Source organism: Nyctereutes procyonoides, unplaced genomic scaffold (assembly GCF_905146905.1).
Source record: "Nyctereutes procyonoides isolate TBG_1078 unplaced genomic scaffold, NYPRO_anot_genome, whole genome shotgun sequence".
In the NCBI taxonomy this organism is placed as follows: Eukaryota; Metazoa; Chordata; class Mammalia; order Carnivora; family Canidae; genus Nyctereutes; species Nyctereutes procyonoides.
In genome coordinates, this window is record NW_026575041.1 from 22855013 (window position 1) to 22869025 (window position 14013).

General features: G+C 37.9%; 1 protein-coding gene across 1 annotated transcript; it reads left to right on the top strand.

Moving 5' to 3' along the window:
* The first annotated feature begins 8307 nt into the window (after positions 1-8307).
* LOC129506736 (aurora kinase A-like) lies at positions 8308-9520 on the top strand. Its single transcript, XM_055320705.1, is given in 2 exon segments — positions 8308-9356; positions 9358-9520. Coding segments are annotated over 2 exon segments (1212 nt in total).
* Positions 9521-14013: the final 4493 nt, after the last annotated feature.

The following is a 14013-nucleotide window of genomic DNA, read 5'->3' on the forward strand; positions in this document are numbered from 1 at the left end:
GGTATGAATTGTATGGGATATAAAAAAATTCAGTATATTAATATATAAAGTGAAGGTACTGAGCATTAGTGATGAAGATAATCGGAGGCCACATCTGAAAGTCCTTCTTCTAGTAGGTAAGACATTGACAGCATACTTTCAGAACAACTAGAAAACACTGGACAATTTTATATAGGAGAGTAACATGACCACAATTTTAAATGTTCCATCAGTCCTGGTAGGCTTTTAAGGTGTGGTAACAAATTAATCCCCAAATCTTTCTGGCTTTGGCTAGAGGAACTGTGTACTCAGAGCTAAACATCCACTGAGAAACTCTGACTAATAAAGTTGCACATTTCCCTCTTTTTTAGTTGTTGTTGTTGTTGATAATGCATAGGGATACAGACTGGGAACTCACACATAGACTTTTCATCGCCTTTACCAGGCAAGAACCTCTTCCCCACATATACCACTGCCCAAAGACATCATGGCTCCACTCAATTTCAAGAGGTCTGAACAGGCTAGAGGTTTTTTTTGTTTGTTTGTTTGTTTTTCAGGCTAGAGTTTTTCTATGGAAGGAAGAAAAGCTTGAAATATTGGTGAGCAGTAGTAATTTCTACCACTATTACAGCACTCTGGGGACAGTATGAAGGAAGGGTTTTAGTGGCACAATACTGAAAACAGAAGGTATCTAAATGATTTGGGAAAATGTTATGATTGCATTGACCAGATTAGTAGAGAGATATAGATGAGGCCAAAGGACATGATATCATAAATATTTGGGAACTAAAATAATCAGAACTTGATTAATTTTATCGAAGTGTAATTTAAGGCAACAATGAAAAGAAAATCTAAGACTACTGTTGTATTTCTGACGTGGGTGATTGAGTAGATAGTAATATAATTAATCAGACTAGAACAAAATATTGGAGAAACAGGAAGTTTTATTGGTGGGATGGGAAAAATAAGGCTTTTGAATTTGTTGATTTTAAGGTATCTTTGCAACAGGGTCAGGCCTTGGGGAATTCCCAGAATAGGCAGAAAGAGAAAACACGATGCAGATATAAATGAGTGGTTAGAAATGTAGGAGCAGAAACAGATGAGAGAAGAGTCAAAAAAAGCTGGGTAGAAGGGTTTCAGAAGTGAATGTTCAACTTCATCATACACGTGAAGACCTTTCTACCTATATGATGTAAATTCCAACTAGAATAGGATCTAAATGTAAACACTGAAACTAAAGCTCTAAGAAAATACAGGAGAATAGTTTTCTGATATTGGAGTAAGAAAGTATGTCAAAAATCTTAAGCTATACAGTAAAAAAAAAAAAAAGAAAAAGAAAACTTAGACTGCATTAAAGCTTCTGTATAAGGTAAAAATCGAAAGGTATCCATTAGATTTGACAGTATGCTTACTGCATCTTTTTGCCAGAGAAGAAACTAGAGGAGGCCAGAGTCAAGGAAGGGTTATTATTATTATTATTTTTTTAAGGAGACAAATATGAACACATTTACAGAACAAGAGGAAAGAGTCAACAATGACAAGTAATTTTAGGACGGACATTTCTTGACAGTTGAAAGACAATGTAAGTATTAAGCAATTTAAGTATTAGGACTATTACAAAGTTGGGAGGAATATACTTTCATTAAAGGAGAATTTTTTCTGCTTAACAGAAGCTTTAGAGATTGCCCAGGTCCTTCTGGAATGGCCTGCTGCCTGATCTCAAGTGTGTTAATAGGGGTGATGATTTGGGCCAGAGGGACACGGAGACAGTATTTTGGTTTCAGTTCCATCCAGAAGCTGACCTCAACCAAGGGTTTGGGTGAAAGTAGAATATTTGGGAGATGATCCTAGAAAGTGTTGGTAGGGAAATGGGAAAGTATAAGAGGGAGGGGAAGGAATCCCTCCAAGAGATGCATTATCAAACCAGCTAAATTCCATTGGAGAATTCTGGGAGTTGGTAAAAAGAAGCCTCATAGTTATCCCAACCATGGAATGAGGAATCTGGAGTGTTTACTTAACAAATCCTTGACTATTACTTGTTTAGAGCCTTTCTCAGAGCATTAACTATTTGTACTCTGTATGCAGGCTGAAAGGGAACATGAAGTCAGAAACAAAACCCTCAGACAGAATCTTGGATGTCAGCATTAATTGATTAATTAATGTGCAGAGGTGAATCCCAGGAGGCGATGGCTGAGACACTGACAGCATCTGCTAAAGGTGCGAAACTCAGGAAAGGACCCCAGGAGTGCAGCAGTGAACAAGTGCACCATTATGCAGTCTTAGGCATATTCTTTTGCCTTTCTGGATTAATTTACAAAAATGTGTGTGCTACTCTGGGAAAGGCTGCTATAACAAAATGCCACAGACTGGGTAGCTGAAACAATATAAATTTATTTAGTTTTTTTACAGTTCTAGAGGCTATAAGTACAAAATCAGGGTGCTAGCAGATTCCTGAGGCCTCTCTTCCCGCTTGCAGATGGCCCTCCTCTTGCTGCCTCTTCATTTGCTTGTCCCTATGTGCATGCACACCTCTGGTATCTGTCCATGTATCCAAATTCCCTCTTCTTATAAGAATATCAGTCACATTGGATTAGGGCCCACCCTTATGACTTCATTTTAACTTAGGTGCCTTTCAAAAGGCCCTACCTGCAAATATAGTCACATTCTAAAATACTGAGGGTTAGGGCTTTCAACATATGAATTTTGGGGGACACAATTCAGCCCATAACAGGTGGGTTAACTTGACAGTCCCTAAAGTATTCTGATAACATTTTTTTTCTTTTTTTCTTTTTAAGATTCTTTTTCATAGCTCTATAACACATTTTTGACACTTTTGATCTTTAGGCCTCTTCTTCCAAATGCTGTTTTCTTCGGAATGCAATTTAATCTTATTTTATTTACACTGCAGTTAACTCTTATATGTACAGTCCCATTTCATCTTATCAGTAAGAGATCTATACTACCTCTCGCAGATATTCATCAAACACACACTCCACTGTCAAAAGATAAGCTTTCACCATCCTGCTTCTAACATTCCTCTGTGTGTACTTTTAGTGGCCTGGGAGGGGCAGTGCTGTCTCGTGTATCAGACAAGACACTGCCAGTCAGGGAATTTGGAATTTTCAACTATGTCTTCTGAAAACCTGAAGCAATTCACTTAACCTCTCTGTATCTCAGTATCCTCATTTAGAAAATGAAGGTAAATGGGATCTACCTGAGAGGGGTGTGATAGGACAAATCAAAAGATGCTTTATCAAGTTTGAGTACTTCCATATTGTAATAAGAAATGTATGCTATCTAATGACTATTCTAATGTCTTGGTAATTTTTAACTGTCAAAAACTCAACCTTTAAACTTGGACTATATCCTCTTGAAAAGTGACTCTTGGTGTTGTGTCTCCAGATACCTGGGAAGAAGCAAGAAGAATATTTGAAGTAATTAGAGAATTTCTAGGTAGACCAAGTGTAATCTACAGATTGAATAAAAATACTTTTCTTTCACATACATTCATATACCCATACACTTTTTCAAATACATGTATATCCCGTGGAGCCAAATAAAACATTTTTAAAAGATTTTATGTTAATAATAATGTAATTATTATATGTAATTCAATTACTTTCCTAGAAAACCACAACTGTTAGGGTAATAGTCAAAAGTTTTTTTGATATTAAGAACGGGTACTTATACTTGAGAATCATAGCTCAGAATTATCATTTTTGCTTTGGAAATTAGTTACTACATGTGGTTTTGTTTAGCAAATCTTCTAATTGAAAATTAAGTACAATAATGATTATTTCCAAAAGGTTTCATGGTCACCATCATCTAGCAAAAAGTTCAAATTCTTAGTACTTCTCAGTTTCTTCTGGGGAAGAATTTCCAAACTAGGGATTATTCTAATCTGCTTCCTCAAGGATCTGATTAATAAATTTAGCTTCCTGAGTGACTCTGTTGTGTACCTAGGCTTGATAACCACTGTGCTAAACTGCTTCCTTATCAATTAATCAGTAAGTGCTCACTTTTTATTTAAAACCACAGGCATTGCAAAGAAGTCTTGATTTTTGTCTTAAGCTAATATTCTCCTTAGTGAATTAAAATGCCTTTGGTTGAAGTTGCTTGTCATTTTAAACAAAAATTTATTTATACCTTTATACTGATGATAAAGTATTGTTATGCACTATAGCAAATAAAGAGTTAGCTGATTCATGCTTTCAGCATCATGAGCTCCAGGCATCTTCCAAATAATTTAATCAAGTCAGAGGTGAAGGTTGTTATGCTGAGGGAATGCCGAATATGATTGACAATTTGTAGACCTAATCAACTCTATCCTCCAAGAGCACAGGCCGCTTCTTGTAAATATTCTTGAGAAGACAGAGGAAAAGAAATCTTTCTGTAATCAACCAGTCAGGCTGAATGGACTAGCTTGAGTTTAGTCAAGGGTAAGAATCATGGTTTTTGGTTTAGGAAGAAGCAGTATATTCTAGATAAAAAGAATCATGCTTGATCATGGTTATTTTCTATGTTTAGATGTTCAAGGAGTTATGGCCAAGCATGCAGCTGGTTAACTAAGTGTGCTCCATGGTAACCTATGGTTAGAAATTATTCCAGATTTGTTTTTGTTTTGTTTTGTTTTTGTTTTTTGACAAAATGGGCTTTGTAATAGTTTGAATGGTAGGGCTTATTACAAAGTAACTCTAAGAACAATGATGGTCCTGAGAATGTATCCTGTTTGCAGGCTAATAGTCAGCTTGTTAGAGTCTCAGAGATGCTGGAAGAAGCAACAAAATACCCAGGATAAAACAGAAGGCTTTATTACCCACTATATAGCAAGTCACATGAGATACATGCTTGACTGATTTCCTGTTGCCGCCCAATCCCATGGAAGTGAAAAGAAAGGACCTAGAGATGGGTTTCATCATATCTGAGGAAGCCTAAGGTTAGGGAACTCAGATATTTTCTTAATGGAATACAAGCAAACCTGCTTTTAGTTCTTTTTTTTTTTTAATTTTTATTTATTTATGATAATCAGAGAGAGAGAGAGAAAGAGAGAGAGAGGCAGAGACACAGGCAGAGGGAGAAGCAGGCTCCATGCACCGGGAGCCCGATGTGGGATTCGATCCCAGGTCTCCAGGATCGCGCCCTGGGCCAAAGGCAGGCGCCAAACCCACTGCGCCACCCAGGGATCCCCTGCTTTTAGTTCTGAAGGGAGATATTATCCTTATTATACTGGGAAGCAACCTAGACTTGGTTGGCCCTTTGCTCTAGAGGGGCACACTATCTCTATGTTCCACAACAATTCACTACACAAATGTCCTTGGGAATATAGTTTGGAGCAAAGATTGTTGGGGCCTTTGTTCACCAGAACTGTAGGAAAATAAGAGCAGCCCATGAAGAATTGTCTTCCAACAGCTGTATTTTCTATAAAGCATAATATTTTTTACTTAGTCTATATTGTTTTGGGATAATTTTCAGGGACTAGTGGTATTGGGTAGGATAAAAGTACCCCCCATCCAAGTAACTACTTGATACAATAACTAAATACATTTGCACTGTTTAATTAATTTCATTAATTGAGTTATGTATACAATATAATTTAAGTGTTCTAAACAGACTTTACCCATTCAACATTTTCTGAGTCACCTTTGTTAGGTGAGAATCTAGCTGCTCCTTAAATACCTGCTAGACAGGAGCTCCTTATCTTATATGTTCATTTTTTTTTGAGGATTTATTTTGACTGGGGAATGGGCTAGGTGTTGGGGACACATGTATGGAAGAAAAAGACTTTTTTTTTTTTTGTCAAGGAGATTTCCTTTTAATAGAAGAAAAAGAGTAAACACGGTTTCCCATTAAATCATAGAGAAATACCCATTACAACATGTTTTAGGAAGGGCTTATTTGGGAGAGGTGAATTTTTAATTGAGTCTTTTTAATTTAAATTCAATTAGCCAACATATAGTACATCATTAGTGTCAGATGTAATTGAGTCTTGATGGATCTACCTCACCAAAGTAAAGGGTAAGGAGAATAGGAAGAGGAGAATAATGCATGCAGAGGAATGAATAGGAGAAAGAACAAGGCAAATTCAGGGAACATCAAGCCATTCTGAATTGCTGACAGCTAGGATGTGTGTGGGTGAGTGTTGGGAGATGAAACTGCAGTGTAGGCAGGCATCAGAATAAATGGAGACTTCTGTGTCAAACTAAGGAGTTTCAAAAATCTATGCTTATACTTTCTAGAAGGTCAGTGCAAAATCAGATCTGAATTTTAGAATGATTCTTCTGATAGCTTTAAAGAGAATTGATTAGGGGAAGACTAAAATTTAGATTAGAAGTTTAGAATTAAAAGAAAGAAAGAAGTTTAGAATGCTATTATAGTAATCAAGATCTAAATTAAGGGTGTGTCAATAGGCATGGGGAAAAGATGCATTAAAGAGATAGTTAGGGGGATCCCTGGGTGGCTCAGTGGTTTAGTACCTGCCTTCGGCCCAAGGTGAGATCCTGGGGTTCTGGGATGGAGTCCCACATGGGGCTCCCTGCATGGATCCTGCTTCTCTGCCTGTGTCTCTGCCTCTCTCTCTCTGTGTCTCTCATGAATAAATAAGTAAAATCTTAGGAAATTAAATCAGTAAGACTTGGTGACTGATTCGATTTTTGGTGTTAGGAAGGAAGTCTGGGAGGACTTTACTCGTTTGGAACAGGGAACAGTTCAAGAAAAAATCTGGAGAAAAGAGCAGGTATGTGTGTGTGTGTGTGTATGTGCATGTATGTGAGAGGTGATAAAGAGATTAAGATTTCTTCTTGGGCATAATGAATTTGTTTTGGGTAGGATTTAAATAAGATCATTGCAGAGAAGAGAAACAGAAGGTCGAGAAGGGACTCCTGGACAACATCAACATTTAAGGGGTACTGAAGTTGTTAAAAATTCTTTATTAAGACCTATGAAATTAGTATTTACATGTACAACTATCATTTCCTCTAAAAACCAAAAGTAAAATAAACAATAAGGCTTTTGAAATAACATAAGCAAGTTTTCTCTTTACTTCTTGAAATAACAATATCCTGAGGATATGTCATGATATGTAGACAATATTGTTGAAATCTAGTCCCCAATCCTGCTAAAGCTGGGTAAAGGCTTGAAAGGTCTAGAAAAGGAAAAATTAGATGAATTGTTCTTATAGCAAAAACTATTAGGAAAGTATTTACTTTTATGTAATGGCCATGTTAAAAAAAGTGGACTTTGAAAAACTATAAAATGGAGCTGTTTGCTAAAAGTCTATATTGGAAATATTAATTTTGTGCCTCTACAAAAAAAATAGGTTCTTTTCAAAATATAGATAGTTATTTGATCTTCAAGGGAATCTACTTGGATACTGATTACTATACTATTTTTCCTTCATAGACATTCATTTAAGGGGTTTTTATTATTCTGGTAAAATTGATTTAGTATATAAAAAGCCATTCTCTTAATAGAGCTATTTATCTGGAAGGGTTAGCATTCTACTGGATTTTATTGTGCTCTCTAGCAGTTTCTTACTATGTTGTTTTAACCAGGTTTTCATTTAAACAATTTAAGCAAACAATAAGGACATTTCCTGGGTTTGCTATGAGAATTATTGGCTTCTTCAGCACATCCTAATGTCAATGATAATTTTTGGTCAATAAATTTATGATCAGATATACTGTGTCATTATCAAGCAATGGAATTTAAAAGTATCTATCATTTTTGTGTTTTTCAGTTCAATAAGCAAATTAAAAACAAAATTGAAGATAATCAGTACTGGTGTGGGTGTGGGAAGCTCAACCCTCTCTCTCATGGTTAATAGGAACATACAAACATTTTTGGAGAGTGACTAACAGGTACCAAAAGACCAAAAGAGTGCATTGCTTTTCACCCATAAACTGTACTAGGAAATAACTTCAATACAATTGTTGGGAAACTATGCAGCTTTATATACTAACATTAACTTTTGAAAATTGGAAACAACTTAAAATTGTGTCAGATGAAGGGTGTTTAAATAACTCTTAAAATATACAATGTGGAGGGGTGCCTGGGTGGCTCTGTTGGTTAAGCATCTACTTATTTTGGCTCAGGTCATGATCTCAGGTCATTTGATTGAGCCCCATATCTGGCTCTGTGCTCAGTGCAGAGTCTGCTTGTCCCTTTCCCTCCCCCTGCGTGCATGCTCTCTCATAAATTAAAATAAATAAATAAAATAAAATCTTTTTAAAAATAGAGTGGGATATTATGTTGCAACTTTTAAAAATTATAAGGATTGAGCGCTCCAGAGGACTCAGCGGCTTGGGTCAGAGGCTGGAGCCGACAGGCATTATGGACAAATCCAAAGAAAACTGCATTGCAGGGCCTGTTAAGACTACAATTGCACTTGGTGATGGTCCAAAACGTGTTCTGGTGACTCAACAAGTTCCTTCACAGAATCCGTTATCTGCAAATAGTGGCCAGGCCCAGGGGGTCTTGTGTCCTTCAAATTCTTCCCAGCGAGTTCCTCCACAAACCCAAAAGCTCGTCTCCAGCCATAAACCAGCTCAGAATCTGAAGCAGAAGCAATTGCAGGCAACTGGTGTCCCTCGTCCTGCCTCTAGGTCACTGAATAATACCCAAAAGAGTGAGCAACCCTCGTCATCAGCCCCTGGAAATAATTCTGAAAAGGAACTGGCAACAAAACAGAAAAATGAAGAATCAAAAAAAAGGCAATGGGCTTTGGACGATTTTGAAATTGGTCGCCCACTGGGTAAAGGAAAGTTTGGTAATGTTTACTTGGCAAGGGAAAAACAAAGCAAGTTTCTCCTGGCTATTAAAGTATTATTTAAAGCTCAACTGGAGAAAGCAGGAGTTGAACATCAGCTGAGAAGAGAAGTAGAAATACAGTCCCACCTTAGGCATCCAAATATTCTTAGGCTGTATGGTTATTTCCATGATGCCACCAGAGTTTACCTAATTCTAGAATATGCACCTCTTGGAGCTGTCTACAGAGAACTTCAGAAACTGTCAAAGTTTGATGAGCAGAGAACTGCTACTTATATCACTGAGTTGGCAGATGCCCTGTCTTACTGTCACTCAAAGAGAGTCATTCACAGAGACATTAAGCCAGAGAACCTACTCCTTGGATCAGCTGGAGAGCTTAAGATTGCAGATTTTGGGTGGTCAGGACATGCTCCATCCTCCAGGCGAACCACCCTGTGTGGCACCCTGGATTACTTGCCCCCAGAGATGATTGAAGGCCGAATGCATGATGAGAAGGTGGATCTGTGGAGCCTTGGGGTTCTTTGCTATGAATTTCTAGTTGGGAAGCCTCCTTTTGAGGCAAGCACATACCAAGAGACCTACAAAAGAATATCACGGGTTGAATTCACATTCCCTGGTGCCGGAGGGAGCCAGGGATCTCATTTCAAGACTGTTGAAACATAATCCCAGCCAAAGGCCACCTCTCAAGGATGTACTTGAACACCCGTGGATCATGGCTACCTCATCAAAACCATCAAGTAGCCAAAAAAGCAAAGACTCAACTAGCAAACAGTCTTAAGGATTGTGCAGGGGGAGGAATCTGAGAGGCAGGGCTGCTGATACTGCTGACGGCCTGCCCTGCCCGTGACCGAGGCGCTGCAGACCAAGGCCTACTGCGCAGGTGGCGCCTCGGCCTCCCCTCTCGAGTCTACTCAAGTGAACAGTACGCTCTGGAGTGAAAGTAGCCACAGGAATTGTGGCAGCGTCACTAGTTTCACAATTTGGAGGTGAGGTTCACCTGGACCTCCCCACAGCCTGTTTCGAATCAGGCCTCCTTGTGGAGGACCCACTCCGGGTCCTACTGCAGGGAGTGGCCACCTCGCCCTGACTCCATCAGTGAAAGAGGCGCGCAGTAACCCTCCAAGTACCTACGTGTGTGTGTAACTATTGGGTGGCCAAATCTGGTAAAGCTGTCAGGATGAACATGTGATTCTTTCTTTTAAATGTTAAAATAAAGATTTTTATAAAGAAAAAAAATGATAAGGATTAATCTTATTGACGAGGTCTCATAATATATTAACTAGAAAAAAATATTTTTTCGAATAACTTGAATAGATGAATTCAAAGAACAACTCAAAGTATAGAGTCCAGTAGAAAATTTATCATGTAATTATGGTATGAAATTCTCATTTTCAGTGCTCGGCAAAATATCTTCAGAGTCCTATCTGTACATCTCACCACTCTCCAGATTCTCCAACTGAAGCAAATCACCTGTCTTCGTTCTTCCACTTTTGCTTTTTTTTTTTTTACTTATTTCTCTGTTTCTGTATCATAAAAGCCTAGAAAAGATGGAGGCAGTTTAGTATCTGTGATAATAAAAACAAGCTTCCTATCAGTTTTGGTGGAATATGGAGTAAGAGTGAGCTATGGACAGTCCAAATAAATTTAATATAATATTATGTAATTAAAAAATTATGTATATATAAACACACACTATGTACAGTCTAGAAAGATATATGTCAGAATAATAAAAGTTGTTATTGCATTGTGTGGCAGGTTTTCAATTAGTCTCTATTTTTTACATGCATTTCTTTGTTTTAAGTTTCTTACAATAAGCAGATATCACTGTATAATCAAAATGTGCAATAATGTTTCAAATGGTTTACCATAAACATATGAAAAATCATATATTCTGAAAAGTGCTTGATGTTACCTTTGGTCAATGCTGGGCACATATATTAGTTCTCAAAAGTTAGATCAGCAGATTTGTGCTAGCCTTCGCTACTGGAAATTATAACCTTGAGCTCAGACATTTGACAGTTTCATTATAAAAAATTTTTAAGTGTACCTTTCCTACTAAAAAACTTTCACAAAGAAAAAATCCAGTCTTTCATTTTCTATCTCAAAAATTGATTTTGTAGAGTTAAATTAATTGTATTAAAGAAAAGGGGCCTCAGCGATGATTCTCAAAGAAAATATGAGGCAAATTAAGTCCTTAACATGCTCTGTTTCATTTAAAACAAAAGGAGAATCCTTCTGACTTCTCACTTTGAAAAGACACAAAATGTGGTGTTTTGTTCGTAATGAGATGATGAAAATTTTTGGTGATCTGAATCATTTAAACTACCTGCTTATGGATACTAAAGAAAGTCTAGGTAATGGGGTCTTTCACAAAGGGATTCACCCCCTTATATATATTTATTTTTTACAGAATGAGAGTGGAGATCTTATATTTCATCTTAAGACCTGAAGAGTGACAAATATGCCATCTGCCAGTTATTAATTTCTAGGACCTAATTGTTAAAGCCTTTTTCAGCTCAGGAGATCAGCCAAGTTTCAAGTAAAGGACTCCATCCCCCTTAGCTGAGGAACCAGTGTGGTCAGGAGACAAGGAAGTGTCCAGCTGGTCTCAAAATTAACATACTTTCTCAGATACTGGAAACTTATCTAATGACTTAGTTTGTGGTTTTTCAGAGAAAGCTGCGTGAAGTTCAGGGTGAGCCATGATTTCTCCTCACATTAACTGACTACAGCCAGAAATTTAAGCTCATTCCCTGTGGTAAAAGCAATACTATTTCTGAAATCCATGAATGTTTTTTTTTTTCCCCACTTCTTTGTCCTAATCTCCCCTTCCTGCAGCCAGAGGAATATTTTTGATGTTGGAACTGGATTAGTATCAATGCTATGTAAAGTCAATATTTAGCTTTTAAATTGAAGTATTTTGAATCCTCAAGATCATCATGAAAATAAGCTGAATTGGGAAGAGAAGAGGATTTTCTAAATTCATTTAACTTTCATGACTATATAAGAATATCCCTGAGAGACTCCATCATAAAATTCTACAACAAACCAGGGTGCAAAAAACTGAGAATGTGTCTTAGGAATTTTTTCCTCAAAAGGATGGGTAAGAAGCCCACCTGGTTTGGTCACTTTCAACAGGTACGAGAGTGAGAACACAGCAGCAGGGAGTGGTTAGATAGTTGAGAAGAGTGAGACCCAAACAAAGCTCTGCTTCTGCCATGTGGCTGTGTGGCTGAGAGTTTCCTTGGGACCTGGTAGGGTCATACAGGAGAGATGGGGGGATCAGCAGTACAGTACTATTTGAGGTCAAGATAAAAGGGCCAATGGGTTGCAGACTGCTCAACTGGTTGTGGTGACTGCCATAAGCACAGTTTTAAAAGGCCAGCTCTGGGGCAGCCCCGGTAGCTCAGTGGTTTAGCGCCGCCTTCAGCCCAGGGCCTGATCCTGAAGACCCGGAATTGAGTCCCATGTCGGGCTCCCTGCATGGAGCCTGCTTCTCCCTCTGCCTGTGTCTCTGCTTCTCTCTTTCTGTGTCTCTAATGAATAAATAAATAAAATCTTAAAAAATAAAATAAAATAAAAGGCCAGCGCTGGGATTAGAACATAGCAGCCTATAAAAGGGTTCCAAAATACAACAAAGACTAAATGGGCACTTTCCCCCTCCATCTATGATGGCCCAGGTTAAATTCCCAGATACCACCTTAAATCATTTTAGAGAAGGATAGAGGGAGAGAATAGAGCTAAAAGACTAATAATGTACCAGAAAGTGACTGAATAGAAGAGATTATTCAAACTTGAACAGACTGAGGTATAATTTTTCAGAAAATTTAAAGTTTATTTCTCTCTATGTTTTCCCCTATTCCATTGTCTGTAAAGCCCTGGAGGAAGATAAGTTCAGTTAGCAAGAAATAAAGATGCTACATTTTTTTTTATCAGATATCAGAGTATAATGTCTTAAAAATTTCACGTCTCCACATCTGTGTATCATATGATGTTCAGGGTAGAGAGTGTGTTTTGTGGGATCAAGCCTTGTCTTGATTTTAGAAGAAGAACTCTATTATTAGAAGTAGAATAGATCTTTAGATCTCCAGGGATCCCTCCCCGTGTGTGGGTGGGGTCTAGGATTCTATAGGGCACACATCCCACCACAGCTGATAGCAGTTAAAGATTAGATGGCAACCTTAGGATTATCAATATACCTGAGTGCTGCACTTGATCCAGGATGGATGAAGGCCCATGGAAAGCTGAGCAGAGTGATTTGAACTCACTGTCAGGTGACTGTAGTTCTGAGTTCCAGTATGGCCACTAACTTGCTCTAATATATGAACATGCAGCTAAACTTAAGTTACTAGCTATTTTACATAATGACTCCAAAATGAATGTTGGTTGGTCTGGACCAGATGATACCTAAGATCCTTTTTAATGTTTCATTATTTTCTGAATGGATTTTGCTCTTAGAAAACCATCTGAAACCCATTAGCACAATCACTCATGTTTTCTCTTTAGGGAGCTTTATGGCAGCTTAAACAATTCAGAAGGCAAGAAAAGACACTAGAAGGTGATACAATGCAGCAGGTAAGGATGTGGACTCTGGGCTTGGACTGCCTGGGTTCAGTTTCTGACTCCATCACTTAAATCTGTGTAATCTTACTTAACTTCCTTCATATGGAAGTTGAAGGTAATAATAATATCTATTTCCTCTTCGTTCTCCTCTTCCTAACCCTCAAGATGTCAATGAAATCTTTGATTCTAGAATGCAGCCCTTATCTATAGAGCACCTGTTATGCACAAACATTCTTCTAGATGTTCTACTTTTCTACTGGAAACCTGGAAGAAGAAATTTCAGTAAGGAAAAATCCTTCCAGGGTCATGCCCAGGTTTTTTTTAGGGCCAGTGATGACCTGCAATGAGAGGAGACCTCCTTTTCTTCCTTAACTAGTCAGTGGTGGCCATGATGGCAGTGACTGCCTCTCCTCTCACTCCTCTTCCTCCTCCCCTTCTCTTCTTTTAATTATTTTCTCCTTATCAAAATATATAACTTTGAATTATTTTAGTGTTGATTTTATAAGTGCTTAGTCTAAATGTTAAGCTATATGAGGCTATATCAGGACAACTGTCCTCTAAAGTATCACTCATGTGGAAGATCCATCAGGATAGGTTGACCTAGAGATCTGCAATTCCCTGCCCTCTAACTGCATATCCATCTTTTCTTCTGCCAAGAAAGAAAACATATCCATGCGTGCCCTTAAGATTACCACTGTAGTAGAAATA